Raw genomic sequence first — 25,474 nt, 5'->3', positions numbered from 1 at the left:
TCAAATCACTTCTACAGCTCCACTTTTCCAACGCTCATTTGATTTAAATAATGAACGAACAGAAGAGGACGGGGGTATTGAGAGACAATGAAAACACCGCAGTCAGTTATAGAAAGACTTTTCACATACTTTTATTTCCACAGTTCTCCTCTAACATTTTAACATTATTTAAGAACAGACTTTTATACACTGATATTGAAGCGGGGCGAGGGAGGGTCGGGGTGAACGAAACAGAATCCATACAAAAAGGTCTACTTGAAGCACAACAAAATCTATGTGTATAAAATAACGTGGGTGTCCCACTTTGGAGGCAGCCGCCACCTTGATATCATCATCTTTTCGGCATCTTCGCCGTTTAAATAGGTTAATAAAAATACAATTTTGTCGTGGACCACAAGGAAACTGCAAAATGAAAATTAAATTAAAAGAAAAGGAAAAAAAAAACAAAAAACTTTAATTAAACAGGGCTAAGGGCACAATGACCTGGCAGCTTCACCACCAAAAAAAGTGCCACAAGCGCCTTCAATAAATTTTTTATATTTTTTAATTCTTCTAAAACAAGTGACCAGGTTCAGACGTGGAATCATCTGGACAGTTATAAAAATAAAGAAAAACAACAGATGGCACAACACCTACCAATGGCTAGTTTCACCATACGCTTGAGTACTCCACATGATCGACGACAGTTCACACTGAGAAAGAAAAAATGAAAAAGACAGCCCCCGTGTTCATCTTCGATTCATTACCTACCAAGTTTGTCTCAGCTGGTCTTTGTTCGTGCTGTAGTGCTTTTCTTTTAACGGGTCTTTAAGTGGAGTGAGTTCATTACATTAAAAAAAAAAAAAAAAAACATCATGATGTAAAAGGTGAGAAAGAATAAAGAAACAAAAAATTAAGCAGCTTCTAGTAAAAGTGGTAGCCCACTGCGAGAGACGTGTTCAGGGTCCATCGACTTGTGTTTTGACCGTTTCAGAATGGCCGAGTTAATTTAGCGAATCCCCCTTGATTTGGTTAAAAACCTGGCAAGAATCAAAAAGACAGAAGCTTTTGCACCAAGCCCTGTCCCTTCCTGTCCGGCCCAAACACGAAAAAGCTTCATTTTAGAAAGGGTCACACTGCAGACCAACGCCAGTTAAAGGTCAATACGAACTCTGCCCCTCGTCCGCCGACAAAATACGACTGACATTCGGCACCAATTAATTTCCACAGACACACACACACACACTCACTCTCTCCTGCCGAGACCCTCTGGGTTGTGGAGGGGGTTTGTATTCGGGATGCAGCTGTACCCCTGTCCTTTCCTCTGTGTTCTCTGCACGTTTCCTATGGCGTGTTATGTGGAGGCTGAGGTTGAGGTTGGGATTGAGGGTGCGAGCGGGTGGTTGTTAGTGTGCAGGTGTGGACTCCTCCTCCTCTTCTTCTTCCTCTTCTTCTTCTTCTTGCTGCTGTGAGCGGTTCTGCCTCTCGAGTGGGTGAACCATGTGTGGAATGCCCAGGTGGCTGCGGCCCCTCTCTCTCGTGTCATCTGTTCGCCGGGAAGTAGTTGGGGTCAAGGTAGTTGTAGCCGGCGCTGGGTGGCAGGCAGTAGTCCCGGTCCAGGAAAGTCTCAGCCTGATAAACCGGCTCCAAACGGTGGCTCGGCTTATGGGTCTCAGTCTTAAACAAACTGGAGGCGCAAAAATAAGACCGTTAACTCATTTTTGTGAGACGATTTTTCAACCTCATACTTTAAAAGACTAAATCGTAATGGAACACTTGGTTTCCTACCCTCCTCCAAAAGTTACATAGTGCAGTTTCTGCAGTGCTGAGCTTGGAGAAGTAATGATAGAGGTTTGAGCATCACAGTAGAGTTGAAGGTTATATTACGTAGGAGTTTAAAGATTGCTATATGTAAATGACCTCTGCTCTGATTCGCTGCCCTCTGTTGGCCATAAATCCCACTGCATCTGCATTTTGCACTGAGCTGAAAATGTTAACCTGAAAGCCCAGATCTGGTTAAAGCAAAATGGTTAAATGACAGGAGAGGCTCGAGTCTCTCTCATTTGACTTCTACAAAGTGTTTTCAGGCCAATGGATTAATAATCACTGTTTATGCCACATCCTTTTGCATTTTGACCTCTAAAAATCATTTTAAACTAAAGATCCACAAAACTGGAGATAAATATTTTCCTTTGGGCAGCAACGATTTACTCAGTGGCCAGTCATAACATTTGGACTATGTGTAAACAGAGATAAAAAGCTCCTTGTACATGGCAATCTTACAACAGTTTCTTTAACACAGTGACAGCTGATACAGAAGAGGAGCAGGAAATTTCTGACCAGTCCGAGCAGTTTCCACAGAAGTCCACTGCGTTGTCCGGCGGACAGTCCTGACAGTGCCACCGCACGCCCTGGATTGGCTCCATACCGCAAACATCACACTGAGAAGGAGGATCACACACAGAGAAGAAAAACAGTGATTTGTAAATGACCTAGAAATGTAGCCCCCTCCTTAAAGGCACTTACAGTATGTGCCAAAAACCTAAACCACACTTTTGGAAACAAATTTCCAACCCTTTAATGTGACTTCAGATGAGAACTGCAATCTGATGTGCAAGCAATCTGCTCTGATCAGGTCCATCTGTCCATCTCCATATTCACCCAGACTGTCTCCAATCAACTCGGGCCTCTCCCTCCATATGCCACCCCGTTCGATTAAACGGCTGCTTTCACCCAAGGATTACGCTGCTAATGTTTAATGAAAACTACCACTTTGAAAATCCAAAAGTTACGAGGGTAATCTAGAACGTGCCCATTTCTATTTCAGCTCCCAAAAAACCTTCTCAGAACAGTAGACACCATCACTGCCGCAAAGGGACAAACACTCCCCCGTCCCAATACTCGCACATGCACCCCTCATTCTTTAATTTTCAACAAGGGTGCTCACAGGAGCTCCCTATTCGTACTTTATGTGCCCCTCCCATAGCAGACAACTCTTTTGTGAACGGAATTACAAATGTTCCACTGAGGTTTGAGATGTGTTTTAAAATTCCGAAGTTATGGGAAAAGCCCGAATTAACTGTAGTGATTTGAACATTTCAGCTGCTGTTTCATGTTTAAACCTTAGTGATCTAAACATTTGAAAAGCGCGAGTATCCCATTCTGCTCTCAACTCTCCGACACCTTGAACCCTCGTGCCCCTTTTGCTCACCATTCCACAAACGTCATCATAAAGAGCATACTTCCAGGAAGGCCTTAGGGCAAGAAATGGGACAGGGTGCCTACTGATGAGCAGCAGTCAGTATACATCACGTCTCTCAGATCTGCACTCATTACAACTCTTCACATTCCTCTTATTTCTTTTCCACTGCACTGAACTGGAAATTCAGGTTGAACTCTTCGGTAATTGCTAGGGCTGGGGGGTGTCACATTTTATCACACAATTACCGCAGTATACGGTAATTACCGAATGGAGCTTGTTGAGTGAATGGTGCAGGGTTTCTATGCCACTTCTTGGTCCTAAGGAGCAGGTACGGCAATATATAATTGGATGAAGTTCACTAGCAGGATCATCCAACAGTGGAGGCAGACTACCACGTTGTTCTCATGTTTTTCCTTCATACCACCCAAAATGAATAAAGTTCACTATGTTAATGCGCTTCTTTCTTCTGGTGAAAGTCTTAAAGGAAGGATGAGTCATTTGTTGAACTCAGACATTTCTTCCTCTCAAAGCATCTACTCCGATGGTATGTATCAGGATGTAAACAGCTTTGCTTAATTTGATAACATCAGCCTTAATAAGGCTCACTGATAACTATTAGTCGTTATCATCAGCCGGATCTAAATTGTTACAGGCAGCATTTGGTTAATGGCGTCTGACTTTGGTAACTTCACAGCAACAGAAAAAAATCAAACATGCTTCTAAACAATTTTTTCCAATTCTCTGCTGTTTTTCCTCCTTTTTCAGGATGAGCGGATGTGAGCAGTACCTTGTAGCCCATGTGCTGAATGAGAGCGCTCTCACTCTGGAGCTCCTGGAGCTTCTGCTTCCTGAGTCTTTTAAGCTCCTGCAGCTCTTTGTACTCGGGCAGGTGTCTCAGCTCCACCGGCACAGATTCATCATCCTAAAGAGAGAGAGAGAGACAGTGGCACTCATTACCATTACTGACACACCAGGGCCACTGAAAAGGCACAGCCCATATCCCACTTATTACAGTTCATTTAAAAGGCCCCTGAAGGTTGAGTGTTTAACCTCGTTTGCATTTCCGTGTTGTGTTGTTTAGACGCTAGACGACGTATCCTGAGTGAATAATCTGTCATTGCAGTGGCTGAGCATTTCTGTATTGAAACTGCAGCATTGCAAGGACAATTTCAAATGAGCAAATTCAGACAGCCTGGATTTCTGATGTCACAAACCTAAGTAACCAATCCAGTCAACCTGAAGGGCGTGCAAGGCTTTGAGCAACAGACAGGTGGGCGGAGTTACAGGCAGGGACAGACTGTATATTCATGCATCAGCGTGGGCTGAATTAAGGAACATTATGTAGTATTTTTAACCTTAAAACTATAGCAACAAAATTATGGGGATGCTTCATTGACCTGTAATAAGGAGAACAGAGCCTCTGTCTTTGCTACTCCGAGCTTAGCGCTGCAGAAACAGCTTTTCCTGATACTTTACAGTAGGTCAGACCTTCATTAGTCTTTCTTAACTGACACAAACCTACATCAATCTGCAAAACCTTATTCCAACAAGCATCCATAGTCCTAAAGTCTGACTTAATCCATTTTACTGTAGAGAGGACTATGATGACTAGTTTCATGGAACCAGCATTTATAGATGTATATGTAGTTTTTTGTCAGGGGTTATAAAATGCTTATGTTGGGGTCATGTAGTCTTATGAATGAGTCTTAAAAAAGCAGATGAGACCACAGTGCAACCCGAGACATTGACATGAAAAGAAACAAAGACTGAAGTCTGTACACAAAATCAGAGCTCTGAACACAAACCTGCAGTTCATCCTGACATAAAAAAACCTAAACCGGATGTGATGTAAAGCAACCTCAGCTGTCCACGTCCTCACCAGAGCCAGGCGACCCGTCAGAGAATAAAGGTTAGATACCGGAGACGGGGAGAGAAAACGTCAACTCACTCGACCACAACGCACCCATGTCTCACGCTTCAGTGAGTGAGAGAGAGTGAGAGAGTCTCAGGCGCTCTGGCTCCTGCCTCTGGACTGAGTCTAAAGATAGATCACCAATCATCAGGGGAGCTGACCACCACAGGTCTCAGTGCCTTTCCACAGCTCCAGGTAAGAAGTGCTGAGATATGGGCAGGCTGGGTTTTTTTTTCCCCTCACACACAAGAAAGCACTCCACTGAGATTTTAGTTGAATACAGAAGAATTTGAAAGGTTATCCTTTGTAGCTACGAGCCGTCAATAATCCCGCTACACCCCCCCCCCCAATTTACTTTATACTACTCTTTTTAGTTTCTTCTCATAAAGATACAGTCACACTAGACTTCAGTCAACCAAACCACAGGTGCAAAAACACATGAAATTTTATGCTATTGGGGGTTTATAAATACATTTTGCATGAATTTCAGGTTTGATTAAACTCGTGTGTGGTGGGCTGTATTAGCCACCACACAAGTAATTCAAAATGAAGCCTGGTTTATGGAGGACGATGATACACTAACATGAGGATTAAATATTTATCTATTTAATTATTTATAAACATTTTTGGCCCTCCATAACAGTGAGTACAACTTTTAATATAACACTGTCCCAACTGATTATAAAATTGTTACCATGTGGCAGTCTGAAGTGTAGTTAGTCTGGAGGTTGGATTAGATGGGGTTTATATAGGTTTTGTCACTGATGCAATGCACAGTGCACCCCCTTGTGGATATGTCCGTAAAAGTGAGTGAGTATGTGAAATATATATATATATTACCCATTTGGCTGCACTTCAAAATCAACTTCATACCCCTTGTATTAGTGTATTGTACCCCTTGTATTAGTAAAACTTACTGTATTTACTAATATCACTCAGGCCCAGCCACTGGCAGAGAAGAAAAATACATTGAGTCAAAAAAAAACAACAAAAAAAAACCAAACAAACTCAAATACAACACCAAATGCAGAATTTTTAGAACCCAAAACTCCTGAACAGGTGATGTACCCTGTAAGGAGAAAGCTCACTGACCGAGTCGTCTGCTGTGTTGTCCTGCAGACCACTGAAGAAGCTCGGCTGTTCGTCCTCGTCGTCCATGTAGACCGGAGGTTCGTAGGACGTGAGGAAGGTGGATGGCCGGTACAGGTGCTTGTTGAGGTGGTGATGCCTTTTACTGGAGGCCTATGGAGTAGTAATAACATTGAAATAGTTACACAGTTCACACTTTTTAATCTTTCTTTTTTAGTTTAGTCATAGGACTGGAAAATATTAAAATATTCCTGGCCTTCCCAAACTTACCTTTAAAGGGGACATATTGTACTTCTTTTTAATCAAGTTAGAATAGATCTATGGGCTACACAAAACTTGTTCATAAGTTCTTTGCACAAAATCACTCTCACAAAGAGATCTCACCACCTCTATTCTTTCCAGTTTCAGTCCTTCTCAGAATGAGCTGTTTAAGGGCTCTGTCACTTTTATGCAAATAAGCTGTTGCTGGTCACACCCCACCCAGCACATGTTTACGTCGAACATTTACTGCACTATGTTCTACAGTATATGGGTCAGACCCAGAGCAAAGTCCAGACTTTCCTGTGGCCCTAAAGCACAATTTTGAACTCTGAGCCAAAATGTAACCATTTTTTGACAGTTGCACCTGACCCTCCACTAGTTCTCTCCCTCCTTTTTAAACCGTTTTAACATAATTAACGTTATGATCAGACCTCCGGAGTCCAAGTCAGCATTTGTCAAATTCTGTAACAACTGCAGTCCTTAAGGTGGAAAAGAAGAAAAAGAAGCAAACATAGTTGTTAATACTCCACCTTGTAGCTTTGTGGCACCTTAAATGATGCAGTAGCTTAGGCCAGGCACCTGTAGCTGCTTCACTGTTTACTGTGTTTTTAACGAAAACTCTAAATATGCCGGTGTTAGTGTGAATATAGCGGCAGTATTTAAGGTAGAACCGAAATTAAAAAAAAAAACTCAACTTAGCACTTGGAAATAACTACGTCATTTTAAGTGGTATGAAATAGTAAGCAACTTTTAAACTGTACTGGTGTGTTTGGGGAAGTTTAAACGAGTACTAGACAGTATAAAAACATCAGTATATATTCACTTTTCTGCTTCAAAATTTGGTTCATGACACTGTGACACTGCAAGGCTTTTATGGTCGTGGAGAGCAGCTGCGCAGTGCACGCCACCTCTAAATATATTTCCGTGGCTATGTACGGGAATAGTCTACTATTTATTAACAATCCAATCTCAAGAAGAACACTCACAGATTTACCTCACTGCTGTTCCTGCAGCTCAGTCTTGTGCAGTCTTTTTTTCTTCTTTTCATTTCTTGATGAATAGTTTCTCTTCATCTTCTGACTATACTTCATCTCCATAACTTGAGATGAGGGGGACTTTGTTAATATGCGGGGCCATACGCAACGTGTGTTGTGAGCGTATAGGGCGGTCCCGCTCTGCCTGCACAAACACCTTCACAAATGCCAGGGTGGATCTATGCAACTTTGCATAATGCCTAGTGTGACGTCACAATAAGGGAGCCATCCAAACGGCTGGTAGAAAAGTCTTTCAACTAACTCACAGAAAATGGATGGATTTTACTACCTTTAGAGCAAAACCTGACATACTACTGCATTATAAAAATGTGTGTCTCGTACCTGTGTATGTAAAACAATTGCCATGCATCTACATGCATCCTTAAGCTTTCCACACAATGCTGCAGTTATTTTCACAACGGAGCACAGCTCCTTCACAACAGGAGAGCAGTTAGTAAAACTAGAGGCTGTACCTTTTTGCTGTACATGCACAAGTTGGGAGTCCGCCCTGGAACTGGAATCCCAGCTTTCGTCAGTTTGATGAAGTACTTCTGCACTCGGCTGGCAACCTGCAGCAGACGAGATGCTGAGGTAAACACTCACTTCTGCTCACTTGAGCTTTCAGAGACTTTGGGAACATTGAGGAAGGAGGAGCACATATTGTCATGATATTTTTCATTCTACATCTCTGAGCCGAGAAGACGGGCAGATCAAAGATCAAAAGGACTGAACAGAGAATGGGGTCACCTGTTTGGCCGTCCTGTTACCCAGTTCATCTGCGATCTTCTGCCAACGTTTGGACTCCACCTCCTCAGGCGGAAATTTTAGAAGCAGCTGCTCCAGCTTTTTCTACACAGAGCAGAACAAGCATCAAATCTTTACGCATTACTATGTAATGACATAATAGTAACCATCAAAGTAACAGCTGATTCTGAAGAACTACATTATTTAATCCACAGATTAAAAATTACAAAAAGTTTGTCTGTTAAGAGCATTTAAAAATGTGTCACTACAGAACTTCACTGCCTATGAAGTCTGTTTAAAAGCACACACAATTCCAGTCCAAAGAAAGCAGTAGCAATGCTGTAAATCACCTAAAATAATGCAACAACACAAATAAAAACTCTAAAACCTGCCCCTGCCCTAATTTAAAAAAAAAAAAAAAAAAAAAAAAACATGGTGAAAAAAAAGTTGTTTTTTTTTAACAAAGAAGAGAGAAAGAAGAAAGTTGGTTCAGAAATGGATCCCAAACCAAACTCTGCTACTTCCACTGAAATTATATTTGACATTTCTGAATGCCAACATCTGAAACATGGTGAAGTTGTTGATTTACAATTATTGGTGCCAACAACTCGATATTACTACAATGTCCACAATACTTTATAAAAAGAAAAAAGATGAATCCAAAAATTCAACAAACATTTCTTGAATTTCAAGACTCTGAGTGCACTTTGAGCTCTTTACCTGCTCCTCCACCGTCCACAGCTGGTTGAAAGTGTCAGGTTTGTTCTGGTGATACGGTCGCCCTCGGATCATCTGCAAGAGCAGACATGCTGCTGATTAGCATACACCACAGAGATTTAGTAGATTTATTAAGTTATTTAATTAATTTAATAAAACTCTCATAGGAGATACAATATCACTAAACAATGTAAACCTCGCCTGAAGAGCATTACAGTTCTTGCATTGTAACACTTGTTGGTTAATAAGACAAAAAGGAGTCTGATGTCAGGAGACACATATCAGCTGTGATCATTCCCAAAAAAGTTACTGGACCATTTGTATCTTTTCCTTAATGTCCTTTTCAACTGGAAAACGAGAAGACCAATTTTGAGGATGCCAAGCATGCCTATAAATATCCCTTTCAAAGATCCAAACACATAGCTCTCCTAAAGAACAGCTTAATTGCAGATTTTAACCTCTCCGTTTTAGTTCAACTGATGTACTTGGTGATTTATTAACAGTCTGTCAGAGTCTACGTTTAAGAAATCCATCAGGGAAAAGAGGAATCAATCAAAAGCAGAGCAGAGCCCACAATGATGGCTCATAAAATTTTTTTCACAGGGCAGGAAGGAGAGAGAGGAGAGAGAGAAAAAAAATCCTGGAGAATATTTGCAGCAGTAGAGCCGCAGCTTAATGAAAGCTGACCTGAACATATTTTTCAAACTTTGGTATTTTCAACTATTATCATTCTAAAAAAGCACCCTTAAACAGCAGCATTTCAATTTCATAATGAACTGTCATTGTACATTAATTGGAATTCATGCTTAATTCCCTCTGACTGCTTGTGGTCTTGCTGGGACAAAACTTGTGAATGTATCCCTCTCGTTCAAATACAGATTTTTAAGAGGCTCTTCAGTCACTGGAATTGCACTGGAATTCCATTGCATAAGATGCGTTTTGCAAATGCAAAAAACCTTTATTTATCACCAAACTTTGTTCGATATTATTTAGATTCTAATCCTAATTCCACTGGTGAGGATGTATTCAGTGACAGAATGTTAAAGGAAAAGATCATCTGTAGTGTATTCACTGGAACTGAAAGACCACAGTGGAACAGCATATTTTTTTGTTTGGTCCAAAGGAACTGAGCTACGATTACTAACACACCTTCAGAGTTTCACTAAATGGGTTAACTAATAGAACAACTGGACCATGGAGCATTGTAAAATGTATTATGTCATACTATGACTTGTCTTTAATAAAAAGGGCAGAGATTGTGTAAAATGTTGAACACAGATTTACTGAGCTGGTTATTAGTCACCTCAGGGTTAGTCCAATGGCTTTTGAAAACTGTGCCTATAAAAAGCAGTAAGAACTTTTACCACCAAAAAGCAGCAAACATCATATGAAGGTGATTAATTATTTAGTTTTCTCAGTAAAGAGTACCTCGCAGAATAGAACTGTTTTGTAGCCCCTGTATGAAACAAGGTAAGCTCCACATAGGTGATGAATGTTTAAAACAAGTTTAATACAGAATCACTGAAACATCCAGTCCACTAGGTGTCAGTGTTGCAGCTGTTTCATAATGTGGGGGGAAAAAAAAAACACATTAGAGAAAATGTATTTGACCGACTGTTCCTTGAAGGACATTCCCAGACAAAACAACAGCCATAAACCTGTCAGCAGCTTTCTTCAGAGCTGTGCGTGGATTATTAAATGACAGCGGTGACGCACTCCTCTCTCCAGAGCCGTCAGGAAACTACACTTAGTCTAGACCAAGAGAAACCTGCTCTGGCCCTGTGCCCTTTAAGCTGTGTGATGTACAGATAAATCAGAGCCACTACTTTCATCCCTCTCTTTCTGAGAAGCATCAGAAATACACACACACACACACACACACAAACAGCAGTAGATATAGCTTTATAATGATCACATACTTCACCAAATAACAAAAGCATACTAGGGCCCACCGAACAAGCTCAAGGCCAAGCGTCAGCATGAGGGGTATAAGCCCCCCAGCAGTGGGCTGTGGAGCAGTGTCAAATGAGTCTCTCACCCGGAACATATAATCCAGCACTAGCACCTGACCACACCACAAAATGGCTGTTTCAAAAAGTAGCCATCCTCCCTTTCCCCCACACCGTGCCACCCTTACCGTCACCCAGCTCTCTCAGCGGAAATGAAGAGATCCTTCCGGGGGGGTGGGGTGTCTCACTACAATGAATAATCATTCAGATGATACTCACAAGCAAAGCTAGCGCACTCATTACGTCTTCTTAAATAGATTCATATCTTCTACAGATGTACTTTGAAGAATTATATTTTTGCTCTACACTTTACACCATCCTGTCTTTTTTTGTTTTTGTAACGAGAGGTTCCGAAGTTGCAGTTTTGTATGAACTACAAAGATTTAAAATAAATTCTAGTGAAGTCTGGAAGCATAATGTGTACGTGTGTTTCAGAGTGGGGTGAGGGAGGATTAAAATATTCTCATCTACCAAAAAGAGACACCGCAGTAAGGTTTAGTAACCTCTGTTTTAATCAGATCACCAGCTTGTCATGTGATAAAAATTTAAAAAACACGTTATTTCAATGCACAAAAGTTGATTGCCATCTGAGCTACACAACCACAGGGACATCACCTAAATATGGACATCACATAAACATTTGGACAAATGGCACACGTCTTCAGGGTGATGACTGGGTTAAGCAAAGCATCCCCCAGATGAGTGACTAGACCTTGTTCAGACGGGCAGCTCAATTCCCACTTTTCCCAATATCTGAATTGAGCAAGAACAGCAATTTTGCAGAACAGAAACACGCCAAAAAAACAGAGTATGTCCAGTCAGATTCTTAACAACATTTTTGATGCTTTCAAATCTAACCCAGATCTGATCACGAAATGTGACTGAACATAAGTTACATGTGTTTGTTTCATCATTCACACACATAAACCGGTGTTATTGCAATCACAACCACTACAGTCTGACCACACAATCCGGATTTGCATCATGGACAAAAGTCTGAGCTCTTAAAGTAATTTTCTCCAATGATTCTTCTTCATGTTACACAGAGACCTACTGGCCTGGGTACATCAGAGATTCTGTCCTAATCCTAGTTTATACATCGCCACCCCATTTGGAAGGACTCTATGGCGCACAAACTGGTCCATTTGAGGATTACAAAGCAATTTAATTCTTTATATATATATATATATATATATATATATATATATATATATATATATACACACACACACTTTGCTTTATTTGGTGTTAAAAATGACTGACTACACGTTTAAGAAACCAGATGAGTTTCACAGACCCTCACCTGTGCCCTGCTGCTGGACATGCTCTGTTCAGGGGCATCACTCGACGGCAGAGATGAGTACAGAGCCGGGCTCTCGCTCTCCTTCTTTGAGTCCACTGGACTTTTTGGTCTTGCTGGTAGCCCAACTGTGAGTACATTGTTGAGAGTACAATGTCACATAAAATAAGATTTATAACATTTTTATAAGTCAGAGAACATCAGCTTTCTGTTTGCAGGTCTAATCTGCACTGTAACTTGGTCATTTAAAATAAAAGTTTTTAAAAACATAACTGATTCGTGTGCATGTTCAACTAGAAAAAGACTTACAGCCTTATATTAGAGCAAAAAAGATGCCATACCTTTATCAAATATTAACTTCAACCTCCTTGTTTTGCGTTTCTTGTCGCAGAACTCCCTCTCAAACTCACTGCGGCCTGAGGTGTATTGGTCCCATGCGACTTCAGGGAGCTGGACAACTCTCTGTGGACAGGGCAAGCCCAACTCCACCTGCAATGCAAAATCCACACACAAAATTCAAAGTCCAAAAGCTTTGTGATCAAAACCAAGACATTGACTGAAGTCAGATATTTGGAATGTGACATTCACAAACAATCCGAGCTTATACTGTGTTTACGGTAAATTACACTAGAGCACGTTTGGTGTAGAGAAGTGAGTACCATCGTTGCTACCACACCTAACTAATAAGATTCTAACCCTAACCCAGCGTAAATCATCATTTTCCAAAGAAAAATATGCATTTCCAAAATGATAACTTTACAGGTGAAGGAAAAAACCTTCTTTACTCTTAATGTAAATCAATGTAAAAAGATTTTGTCATTTTGGAGTATTTTTATTGGTTCATTCACCATGACATTTTCACACAATGTGAAGGACAGCTGCTGTGAAAAATAGAGATACGTTTCCCAGTTGGACAGTGACTGAAATGATTGTGAATGATGTGAAAACGCTTCCACAGATCCTCCACCTGGGGCCTGTGAGTATTAAGAAGTGGTTCACAGCCCACAACAAAGTTTTTACTGATTGGTTCAGTGGCTAAATGTACATATTGGAAGCCTTAGTGGCATCAATAGTGCACAGTAATTGTCCAGAAACAACATACTGTCCAGTGTGAGATGCTGGCTCTTCACCTTTTTCTGCAGCTGGTCCACGAAGGCAATGGGGTCAGCCAGGGCCTGCTTCTGGTGCCGGGCCAGCGCCTCCAAGTCCAGGATGGCTTGGGTTCTCTGGGCCTCCAGTACCCCAATGGTCTGGAGTAGTCTCTGATAGCTTGAAAGTTAAAGGGGGAAGGGGACAGAGATGTGGGAGGGCTATATGCATTATTAACAGAAGACACTTGCTATGCATCAGGGCAATGAGTTTTCAGTGACAGAGTTATACATAATTAAATTGTTGCACAGCACACATAAATGGCAGCTAAAGAAAGAAGCGGCAAACAGTTCACGTGAAAATCATGCCGCATTAGTCACAATGTGGGCGACACACAGTTCGCACTTGGAGGGAGAGAGAGCTGTAAATATTTGAAACAATGCTGAAAGCTCTCTGTGTAATCAGCAGGAAGCGAAAAACTGCCCTTATCAAAAATCTACAAACGTGACTCACAATTCTTCCAAAACACTGCCGTCCATTGGCTGCGATCCGACATCTTCCTATTTATTATAAATATGACCTTTATTTTAATGCATTCAAGCACACAAAGAGGCACAAGATCAAGAAAAACAAAGACGCCTTGCTCAAAAAGCAGCATGCGGCCTAGTCTAGTCTCACTCAGGAGCTCAGTGGAGTCGATAGAATCGATCCCAAAGACTGACACGACACAGATGAGAATCAATCACAGACTACCAGCATTCAATCTCAGTGAATACGTCTCAATAAATACACTGTAGAACCTTGTTGAATAAAGTGGTGTGCTCATTAACTCAGGCCTGGAAATAAAGGTCTCAAATTGTGATTGTAGAACTGCACACATCTTCAGACGAGTGGCAGAGGACTTTGCAGAGCATCATGACCACACAAACAAACATTGGACAACTAAGGAAGCATGTGTCTTTTAGGACTGGCCATATTAGTACTATATGAATAGACAAATCTTTGTCAAATCCTGGATGTAATGTAAGTGCTAAATGGCCAATAATTAACTGTCCTTCAGTACTGTTACTTCAGCTCAGTTCAACTTCTAATTACATTTTACTTCCTTACATTTTAACAGTGGACCACAGCGCACACGTGTTTACTCTGTTTAAATAAGACTAGGCACATGAATTTATATTAAATATGAAAATGGTGGACTAAGTCTGCAGGGTTTAGTCTTGTACTGCCACCTAGGGACCAATCCTCTAAATTACAATCATAAATATCTCTACTATGCCACTGGGGAGGAGGGGGCGGAAAACAAAATTAGCAGTGTGAACATACTGCCGAGAAAATATGATAAACATCCTGTTAATACGATCTGTCATAAATTAAGTCACACGCATCCACGGGCGACACGTCCAAGAAACACACAAGAAACTACGATCGCTGCCACTGCACAATAAACACAACACTGAATATCAGCAGTGTCACTTAGTTTCATGGCTATATTTTAAAAATGAGAGAGAGAGGGACAGGAAGAACATGGGGAAAGGGATATATAGACACACTGATAGGTGAGAGAAAATGAGACGAGAAAGAGGAGCAGGAGATATGAAGGTAAGAGAGAGAGAGAGAGAGAGAGAGAGAGAGAGACACCCTCCTGCCTCTCACACTGCAGTGTCACCACGCACTGATCTGGACCCGGCCGAGACACGGTTCTGTGCGTTGCAGCGATTCAAAGTCACAGAGATGCTAAGCTGTACTTACCTCACCACAAACAATGCACCACAAAGCTTTTAAATCCTTAAAGCGCCACAAGCCAAGACAAAGCAAACAGCAGGTGCAAGGAAGAGTAAACATTAAGCTCAGCAAAAATATTCTACTGAAGTGAGAGTAAGACGGTCAACTAAAGTACACAGTGTCAATTACACAATGCACTGAACAGCACCCCTTGTGGGGTGGTTCTTAAACGTGAACAAGCATGTGAGTGAGTTTCAAGCCAGTTCCATGAAATAAATACTTTACAAATACAAATACTTTAACATAATTTTTCACATAAATCTATAAGGAAAATTTAACATGGCAGTGGTTCAACTCAGGAATTAAAAATAACATCTTTTACTCATTTTTCCACAAGAGAAAAGTTCTGAAGTCTTAATAAAATAAGACTCCATTAAGACTTATATAACCAATGTTCCAAGAATCAGGAACAGAACCGGTTCAAAAACCAGAGTTCATTTTGTAGAAAAGCAATATGGCTGACAGCAACAAATCAGTGTTCTGATTGGTTAAACAAACCTCGCAATCTGATTGGTCCAGCTAAAGCTTTCCTATTGGTCCATCAATTGGCCGTCAAAAAAGGGTCTTAAATCAAGTAGCAGAGAAGGCGAATGTGTGGATTTTTTTCCACCTCATTCAAAAACTCCCACTGTCACATTTGGAACCTTAAAAAGGTTTGCTCTTGTACATTTTAAGCCATTTGAGAAGTTACTGATTCACACATTCACGGCATTTGATTTACAAATGCAAATCTTTTCTTTTTTTTTTTTTACACATTTGTGATTTTAAGTTATTATTATTGTTGTTTTAAATTTGTGTATTCCAATACATTTATTGATTTTAGTTTTACGTGTATGTAGTTGCTCAAATGCAGTTACAAAGTCTGTTACATTTGTGAGTATTGTTTTACAAACTCAAAATCTTTTTAAACCTATTTTGACTCCATACAGAAGGCCAGTCAGTTTCCACAACTGTTCCTTTAAATGATAATTAGCAGAGAAATGAATCTCCACTCTTGTATTAAAGTTTAACAGCTTATTACAAAAACAAACAAACAAACAAAAAAAACATGCTTTGTAGTCAGATTTAGAGTATCAACAGGTGGGGAATAAAGATGTGGGAGCATCTTAAATCACTTTTTCAGTGCCTATGCGCAAAAGTTTTAATATCTGGAGCCTGCAAATCTGCCCACCATGTAACAAGTCCACCCAGTTAGCTTTTTGCAGTCTAACTAAGAAAATATCGGTTAAAATGCATGGTTCTGGTTTTGGGCTACATCTGATATAAAGTACAGCCAATTTAAAAGTGTCCTACCCCCTCATGCGGGACTCTACATTCACAGCGCTGGACCTGCCTTTGTGAGAGTGCAAAGACAACGTTAAACGGAGCAAAACAGACACAACAAGCGCAGAGAAATGAGAGCATTAAATAAAAATGTTCACTTGTTGAAAAGGTGCAGAATATGTCACCCTTTAAGGTTTGGATAATTGAGAGGATCTTACCAACTAGTCATAAACAAATAAAATCCTTCTTAAGAAGAACTTAAGGGAGTTGAAAATAAAAATAATACACATTGGCTTGATAAAATACGTGCCTTGCAGGGCCAGATGTGAGCTCATACCAACATCATCCAAGAATAATCAGGAGAAATGCTGGGTTAAATAAGGGGAGGAATAAACTAAACGTAGAGTTGAAGTCTAACACTGTCCAAAAATCTTGTATTCTGGATGTTGACTGATCTTGAGTTTTAGAGGAAATATATCTACAAACTACTGTGCACTTGTTTCTAGATCACAGCCGATTCTGTGAGACTAAGTTCCCAATTTGAAAAAGGAAAAAAAAAATCAGTAAACAAAGGGGATAGATTTAAAAAATAATCATCAAACCAATAAAGAAAAGGGTCACTTAATATCAAGAAGAACAATCTGAAACATGGCAAAATTGTAAGGAAAAAACAGGCCAAAACTACAGGAGACTCCACATACTCTTTGTTGTGTTTGAGGGCCAAGTGATCAGATTCAAAATAGTAGACGTCGGGATCCTCCTCCTCGTCCTCGGTCGGAGCGATTGACGATTCTTTGGTGGATCTGGACACACTACTATCCATAACAGCATCATCGTCACTAGCCTTGGCCTCTGCACGCTCAGAGACATGACAGTCCGCCTCAGTAGTGAGACTGGACCCAATGGTTGGGGGTTCTGTGTGAGAGGGCTCCTCTGAGTCCAGAGGATCCGCTTTGGCCTCCTCCTCGTCCATCTCCTCCTCCTCCTTGCGTAGGCCATTGTCCGTGTGTGGGGAAGCAGGCTTCGGGGAACCGGACCTGACCCCCCCAACCCGAGGTGAAGTCCTCAAGGTGTATCTGTGTTCTTGAGGCTCAGTGAAGGAGGGAGGTTCTGCTGGGAGCCTGGAGGAGGCCAAGCCTGCCGTTTCTCCTGAGATATTTGAGCAGTCATCCGAAGGGTCCTGTGGTTCCACTGTTGAACCACCATTGGCGTTTTCCTCGACCGTGTGCTCGTCGTGAGCCTGAGCAGAATCCCCCACTACGTCTACGTCCACCTCAACCTCCACCTCAGGCTCCTGGGACAACACGGCATCGGCCACTTCCTCCACAGAGCAGTTTACTCTGCCATCAAGTTGAGGACCATCAGACTCGTCAACCTGCTCAACAAGAGGGGATTTACAAGGCACAATGGGGTCAGGGTTCAAGGGGGCAGTCTGGCCGCCGTTAGGCAGCGAGGGACTGTTTATGAGTGTTTGTGTGGTAGGGGAGGCACAAGGCTCTGTAGGCAAGGCTGCAGGTTCTAAGTCCTCCTTTTGAAGCTCTGCCAAGCCATTGGTCGCCTTGTGGGACATGTCCACCTGCGAGGGAGGGACACTCTCCTCCGCAGGCTCTGATTTGTCCTTCTTCTCCTCTGGCTCTTTTTCAAAGCCATGAGGAGCTGAAGCTGAAGATGTGTCCAATTTGGAGTCCTCATTGTTCTCCTTAACTGCAGCGGGTTCAGGGCTTGCTGATTTTGGAGAAGGTTCCTCCTCGGTTCCCTGGGTTTCCCCTGAGCGAGAGCAGCGCTTGGCCCTTTTCAGGGCAGGGGAGGCTTCCAGTCCTCCTCCGGCTCGAACTCGCTCTGAGCTGTCCGACTTCTCAGGCTCGTCCTTCTCCGAGACGGACAGCCCTCTTTTCCTGTGGCCAGTCGAAGGTTCACCCTCCGGCTTTCCGTCCGCTACCTTCCCAGAGTTGGCCCCGGCCTGCTGGTGCTGCTGGCAGTCCTGCTTCTTCTTGGGCGATCGAGCTCTGGGAGGCGGCGAGGTCTCCTCCGGCTGAGCGATGCTGCGGTTCCTGAGGGTTCGGCCACAAAAGTTCTCATCCAATCCATTTAAACCCACTGATGATCTGGTGACACGCGAAGATCGGGACGTGGCCATACTATGGAGGGTGCCTACTGACTCCTCCTCATCATCATGGTGCTCTCCTCTGCAGCAGAATGTGGGCACCTGTAAGGAGAGAGAGAGAGAAAACAAGGCTCACTGTATGAGGACATTGCTTATTGATAGCAGCAGTCAACAAAAGACAACACCTGACTAATGTCAAGATGAGCTACTGTCATAAAACACCTCACTGCAGAAGATCATAGAACCAGTAACCCATCTCTTCACAGTCTGTGGTGTCTGAGGTATGTCCGTGTGTTTTTGTGCATTTTAAATTCTCTTGTGCAAGCAGCATATGATCACACATCTGCTAACCATGGTACTAAAGTAAGACATTACATTAACAGCCAAATCGATGCAGTATAATATTTCAGCCCAGTGACCTATAGCTTTAAAGTTTCTACTGAAGCCAACCCCATGACCATGGCTCTGATTATCCAAAGCTTGGCATTTTGCCTCACCCTTCTGTTCCCACCAACACAATAAGTGTCACATTCAGAAAGATTCCCATCTTTTGTTCATCATCATTTCTCGTTCCAAAAGATGTCCAGTATAATTAAATAGCCTTTCCCAGCAGTTCTCACACTTTTAGACTGAGGCTTGCTTTGAGTGTATGAAATTATATTTCTGGCATTTGGCAGACATTTTCCTATCCAGGAAGACTTACAATTTTAATAATACTGCAGAGGTTAGTGAAATACTACATTTCAGCATTGGATAATAATGCCATGGCACTTTATTTTATAATGTGCACTACTTCTATTTTGTTCCAAAACATGGTTTGCATGCTAGGTCAGGTTTTAAAGATATTTTATGCACTGTAAAAACAATACTGACATAAAACAGCTGACATTAAATCTACCTACTGACTGCTCAACTGCTGCTCATATCCCATTTTATTTTCTGTTACAGCAACCTTCCAGCACAACGCCAAAATCATGTGCTTGCAGTTCAGGATCTTCTGTTCTGAGCTGTTGATTAAGCAGTCTTAGTGACTCTAGAGTAAAAACATGCTCAAACCCACTGAGCTTTAACTATGTGCATCAGTGCATTAATTCACTGAGTGAAGATTTATAGAAAACTGAAACCCAGTCTGAAAAACTCCTTGTCAGCATGGGACACGAGACAAAAACGAATTTTTAACTGCCCTTCTCATTTACTGCTCTTATCTGCTTTGGAAACACATTACTAACTCTCCCAGTGTACAGTTCTCTATCTGTTATCTCAGCTTCACGGGTGCTCTGTGACCGGAAGCCTAGCTTAAGAAATCCACCTTGGATAAAATCATTCCACAGAAAACAATAATGTATACACTTGTTTGATTATTGAGTCTCACTCTGTGTGATATCATTGTTGTTGCAAGATTACTGCATGTCACAACTACAGATGAAAATGGTTACTGGTTTCACCCTGAACATCTGCCAAATTCCTGATGGATAGGATTACTGTTTCAATGTAAATTGCTGTGATTACCAAGGTTTGAAAAAAGTTGTGTAGGTTATATCATCTGCACAAAATGTGGGAGCGCCTCGGTAAGTTGCCCAGTCTCAATTCCCTGTCTCGATTTCCCAAGGACCCTCAAAACCAGGGAAGGTGAAATAAGGACGAGGAGGTGAGATTGGGCACCACACTGGAGCTCCTGTCAAATGAGGAAGCAGAACGGATATGGCAGGAGTAAAGAAATCTACTGGTGTACAATGTTCCATTCTTCAAGACCAGATATTTGATGTGACTCAATCTGCAGTACTCATGAGAGACACAATGATAAAAGCACGTGCTGATCACCCAGTCTCTCTCTCACACATCTGTGGACAGTCACACACACACACACACACACACACACACACACACACACACACACACACACCCAGTCATTCACACACAAGGGTTAAGTCACACACACCTGTGGAAAAGTTCATACATTCACTCCTGTAGAAACATTCATACACTCACCCAGTCACCCTCACACAAACACACACAGACAATTTCACACACTCACCCAGTCACTCACACCTGTTGACACCATCTCAAAGCCAATCCATCTTCCGACATGTATTTTTGGATTGTGGAATGTACTTTGATCTCCTAGTGGGCACGCATCTAACAAACTCACATAAAAATGTTTTATCGGCTGATTACCTATCTTTTAAGAGACCATTGTGAGGTATATAAGAATACAATTTTTCCCACACCTCATCACCAAATATACACAAATTAGAACTAGCAAAATACACTAAGAAAATGGTCATATGCAGGAGCTAACACTAAGTATAAATGCCACCGCCAGACATGATTTAATATTTTGCACTGATTAACGCCTTTTTGCAGAATATTGGAATGATCCACGGTGCCCTTTGCGCTTGTCAGAACACATCAAACATCCGCCTGTTCATTCATACCAGTCACTGTCTATTCAGCCAAGAAGATTTGTGCACACATCGCTACTGCAGACCTATTTATCTTGTTTCATGGCCTTGAAAAAAAGGAGGCACCTGGACTGAATGGTACATGTATCTGTTTCACACTCTGCTGAAGCCTCCTGCTGAGAAGCTAATAAAATTTGACCATGCATAAGACAGACAGAAGCCAGCAGGGCCAGAGGTGTCAAGCCTTAACTTTAGATTTTCAAACTGGTCTGATAATATACCATTGTTAAGCATATAAACTTTAACACCATCCTCTGTTCTCTCCAAGAGTAAAGCAGGTTTTCACTGAGAAGGCACACTTATGGGCTGCACTCAACCAATCAAACCCGCAAAGGTGATTACTGAAATATGTATGTTTATGACACAAACACTATAAATTGAAACAAATCCCAAGTGTCCCTTTATCCTATACACTATACACCCAAACATTTATGGGAAACTCATCTAACATTTCTTCTGAAATGATGCCTATTAAAAGGGTTTGTGACCATACACTGCAGTAACAGATTCTATTATTATTAATGGCCTTACATTAGATACTGGAATTGTACTGTGCAAATATTTTTACTCTTCATTTTTGCTTTTTCATTAAGCAAATTTGGTACCTGTAACTGGGTAGATTCTTTTAGTATCTGCTCTCTCATGGTTCCAAGCAAGCCAAGTACGGACTAACAGGACATGTAAACCTTGCAGAGCACTGACAGGCCAGAGAGACTCATGTAAATGATGAAATATAGACATCCTGCAAAACACATGCATTTGAAAAATCTCCATACTACAGCAGAGGTCACAATTGTTTTTACGCTGACTCACAGCGGCAGCTCATAAAAAAAATTATGCTGTGGTCTTTTTAAGATGTTGAACTACCGAAAGAACCCAGCGAGAGCTGGGCTTTGCAACAAGGAAACATTCATTCATTATCTGTAACCGCTTATCCAATTCAGGGTCGCGGTGGGTCCAGAGCCTACCTGGAATCATTGGGCTCAAGGCAGGAATACACCCTGGAGGGGGCGCCAGTCCTTCACAGGGCAACACAGACACACACACACATTCACTCACACCTACGGACACTTTTGAGTCGCCAATCCACCTGCATCGTGTGTTTTTGGACTGTGGGAGGAAACCGGAGCACCCGGAGGAAACCCACGCGGACACGGGGAGAACACACCAACTCCTCACAGACTGTCACCCGGAGCGGGAATCAAACCCACAACCTCCAGGCCCCTGGAGCTGTGTGACTGCGACACTACCTGCTGCACCACCGTGCCGCCAACAAGGAAACAAACAAACAAACAAACAAAAAAAAAAAAAAAGGAAAGACCACCCTGATCTGTCTGAGCTGATGTGCGGAGCTGTGTTTAATCCCATTCCACAAAAAACAACAACATGAAAATACATAATGACGGAACACTTAACGTAAACACTGCTGTTGTTGTTGTTGTGGTTTCCAAAGCCGCTGTTTGTGTGATGATGTCAACAGCTACATTTGGTGAGGGGGCTGTGATAGTGGAAAAGCTACCAAGGAAGCGGTCCCAAATTGTGAGTGGAATCGAGTAGAGTAGGTAACATGCAGTGGAAAAGCATCATTTGATGGCATCCTGCCACACATAATAACAAGGCGATGATTCTGGATCACAATCATCACTCTAACTCATCCCAAAAAGGTTGGATGGAGTGTCATCATTCCAAAGAACAAACCTACTGACCTTAAGCTCTTTTGCACAGAGGGAGTGTATCGACTCAATGCACTGTATCCCACTCCTTTTCAATTGGAAAAGTTGTTTCTGTCAGACACAATTACACGTGTATGACGGGTCCAGTGTATGGCGTCAGGATAATGCAGTGAGAAAGATGAGGTGAGAAAGTGATGCCTCTGTCCAATCAGAAGATAGCTTGTGTTTGTGCAACATCTCCAAAATAAAATGTGTAAAAAATTCACTCTGAATTATTATTATTTTTTAATTTCATTGGAATGGGTTCGCACTCTTGGGCACGCCACAGCAGCGTAAATGCAACATCAGGCTCATGCACAGCTGCTCCAGGGCTCCCATTAATGTTTTTTTTTCTATGATTCAATACTAGATTTGGAGCTCTTTAAGTGCATTCATGAGGAGGTCCACTCCATATACAGGGATGAGGTGGCATGCCAGAGCTCATCACCCAGCATCAGTACCTGAGCTCACTAATGTTTACATGGCTTAATGCCATCAAATTTCTCACAGAAAATGTTCCAACTCCTCTTATAAATCATTCTCAGAACAATAGAGACTGTCACTGCAGTTAAAAGAGATGAATTCCTGATTCAAACCCTTCATTTCAACAGAAATATTGGATGAGCAAGTGTCCAGAAACACAGGGCCATAGTGTACACGTGTAGCATGAGGCAGATTTTTTTTTAATATTCAAAACGTTACAATAACGGTTTTCCCCCAACGGTCAAAACCCACTTAACCTGAAAGTGACATGACTAATATTCAGATACATTTAAAAAGTGAAAAATGTATATTTATTACAAAAAAACGTATTTTTTGTGCTAAACATGAGTTTTTAGTTGTTATCTAATTTCAGTTGGTTATAAATGAGGGTTTTTAAGCACAGAAGAAGAACTTACATTTAACAAAACTTTATCGGTTTTGACCAAAGCTCATCGGCTCAGTTTTACCGTTTGGGATTGATGAACTCCCCTTATATCCCTACTTTCCAAAGACTTTTTTTAACCAGCTGTTTATCACTGGTTGGCCTTTCCCGAGCCCGCGGATTTCTTGCTAACCTCTCGCCGGCTACGGAGCTCTGAAAGCGGCAAGAACTCCGTGGGAGTTGAACGTTGTGGTAGAGGTTTAGCTTGGTTTTTTCAACCAGAAACGAATTGGGAAAAATTAAGAAGCCGACCTTCCTCCGTTAACCGCTAAGGTTTACATTACTGCAGGTTTTCCTTGATTTTATAGCGCAATGTAACGTTATACAAAGTAATGTATGCGTGTTGAATGCGTTTTAACTACAGCTACTGGATGTGCGAAAAATAAAATTAAATAAAAGCAGCAAACAAATAATAAAACATGCAAAACGTCCAAGTCTGTTTCCAGAAGGGAAAAAGACCTAACCATAAGCCGAATGTGACTGAACTGTTGAAAGGGTAAACTCACAATTAAGTCGTGAGAAGTTGGTATAGTTTAAAGCTGCGTTTTAGCCATTTTTAAAAAAATAAAAGTAAATGAATAACTAAAATAAAATACAACTCACTTCAGCCGAATTGTAGCTATGGCTAACGTCAACCACATTCGGCTAACACCATTCACCTGTTTTGCTAATTTTGCCAAATGAATATTTTAGATACCAAACAAGAAATTTAAGGGGTAAAAGGGTCGTGATCTTATACTTCCCCCCTGTACCCACAGTAAAACAGCAGCAACTTCCACACATATTTTTGAAGCTTGTTTTTTTATTTTAACCGAGGCCCTAGCTCTAGCTGGCTAACTGCTGGTCGGCTAGCGGCTGAGCTTAGCAAAGCTAGCCGCGCTAACTACCACCAAGCATCGGCTTCAACTTTTCTGGGTTCGCGCCTCTCTGCGCGGCGCGGGTCTGGGAGGCGCGGACCCCTCTTTCCGCTGCGGTGTGCTTTGTAGCGCCAAGGCAAAGGCCAGTGGAGGGTGACCATCTTTACAAGGTGGTTTAATATGAGCGAAAATAGGTTTGTGAAGCTTGAGAATTGATACTTACCTCACTTCCGCACAGCGTCTGCTGCACAGTCGGCAGCTGCCATGTTTCTCTCCGCTGAGCAGTGTGTGTTTGTGTGTGTGTGTGGGAGAGAGACCGAATTGAGACTCTGTGTGTGTGTGTGTATGTGTGTGTGTGTGATAGATCGAATTGAGATTGTGTGTATACCGTGTCCAGTTTATTACACACACTCCTTGTAATCTACCTTCGCTGTCTATATCATCACGTCCACTTACCATTTAAATGCACTTTGTAGTTGGTGACCCTTTTGTATAAATGATGTGGACCCCCACAGGACCACCAATATGTTTGAGAAGGAGATAGAGAATATGCCCTCACTGTCCAGTTTATTATGCACTACCACCTTGCAATCAACCCTCGCTCTCCATTTCATAAAGTCCACTTCTTATGTAGTGTCCCTTTTTACCAATTGTATGAACCCCCACAGGACCACCAATGTGTGTGTGTGAATTTGTGTATGTAAAATTGTGAACTGACACTAAGTATATACTCTTTGTCCTGTTTATTAGGCCCACTTTGTAAACTACACTCACTGTACCCTTACTATTTAAGTGTGGACCATAAATTTGTGGACCCTCAAAAAGGTTGTACTCTTCCCTAATAGTTTCATTAGATTAGAATAAGAATTAGAATTAGTTTATTATATTGTCGCTGTGCAAAGCAAAACACGTATAGCTGGAAAAAATAAACAAACCCTTCATTTTCAATGGAAGTCAATATAAAATTAATTAATTCAAAATTTTCACACAATGTAAAAGACAGCTGCTGTTTAGTAGTGGTCCCTCACAG

General features: G+C 41.6%; 1 protein-coding gene across 2 annotated transcripts; it reads right to left on the bottom strand.

The window, feature by feature from the left end:
• Positions 1-121: 121 nt before the first annotated feature.
• Positions 122-24,974, bottom strand: zzz3 (zinc finger, ZZ-type containing 3). Of its 2 annotated transcripts, none has more exons than XM_066681123.1 (12): positions 24,901-24,974; positions 17,086-18,590; positions 13,378-13,516; positions 12,589-12,736; positions 12,251-12,375; positions 8,942-9,013; positions 8,225-8,326; positions 7,951-8,046; positions 6,186-6,335; positions 3,969-4,103; positions 2,320-2,420; positions 122-1,666 (listed from the first exon to the last, which is right to left on the bottom strand). In XM_066681123.1, exons 1-12 carry the CDS (start codon positions 24,901-24,903, stop codon positions 1,522-1,524), a joined length of 2,721 nt encoding a protein of 906 aa, XP_066537220.1. In that variant the 5' UTR covers positions 24,904-24,974; the 3' UTR covers positions 122-1,521. The 2 variants fall into 2 exon arrangements, with proteins under 2 accessions (XP_066537220.1, XP_066537221.1); XM_066681124.1 differs by lacking the exon at positions 24,901-24,974 and adding an exon at positions 24,668-24,786.
• Positions 24,975-25,474: the final 500 nt, after the last annotated feature.

The sequence above is a fragment of the Hoplias malabaricus genome, chromosome 9, assembly GCF_029633855.1.
Source record: "Hoplias malabaricus isolate fHopMal1 chromosome 9, fHopMal1.hap1, whole genome shotgun sequence".
NCBI lineage: Eukaryota > Metazoa > Chordata > Actinopteri > Characiformes > Erythrinidae > Hoplias > Hoplias malabaricus.
This window is presented reverse-complemented; position numbering and strand designations above follow the sequence as displayed.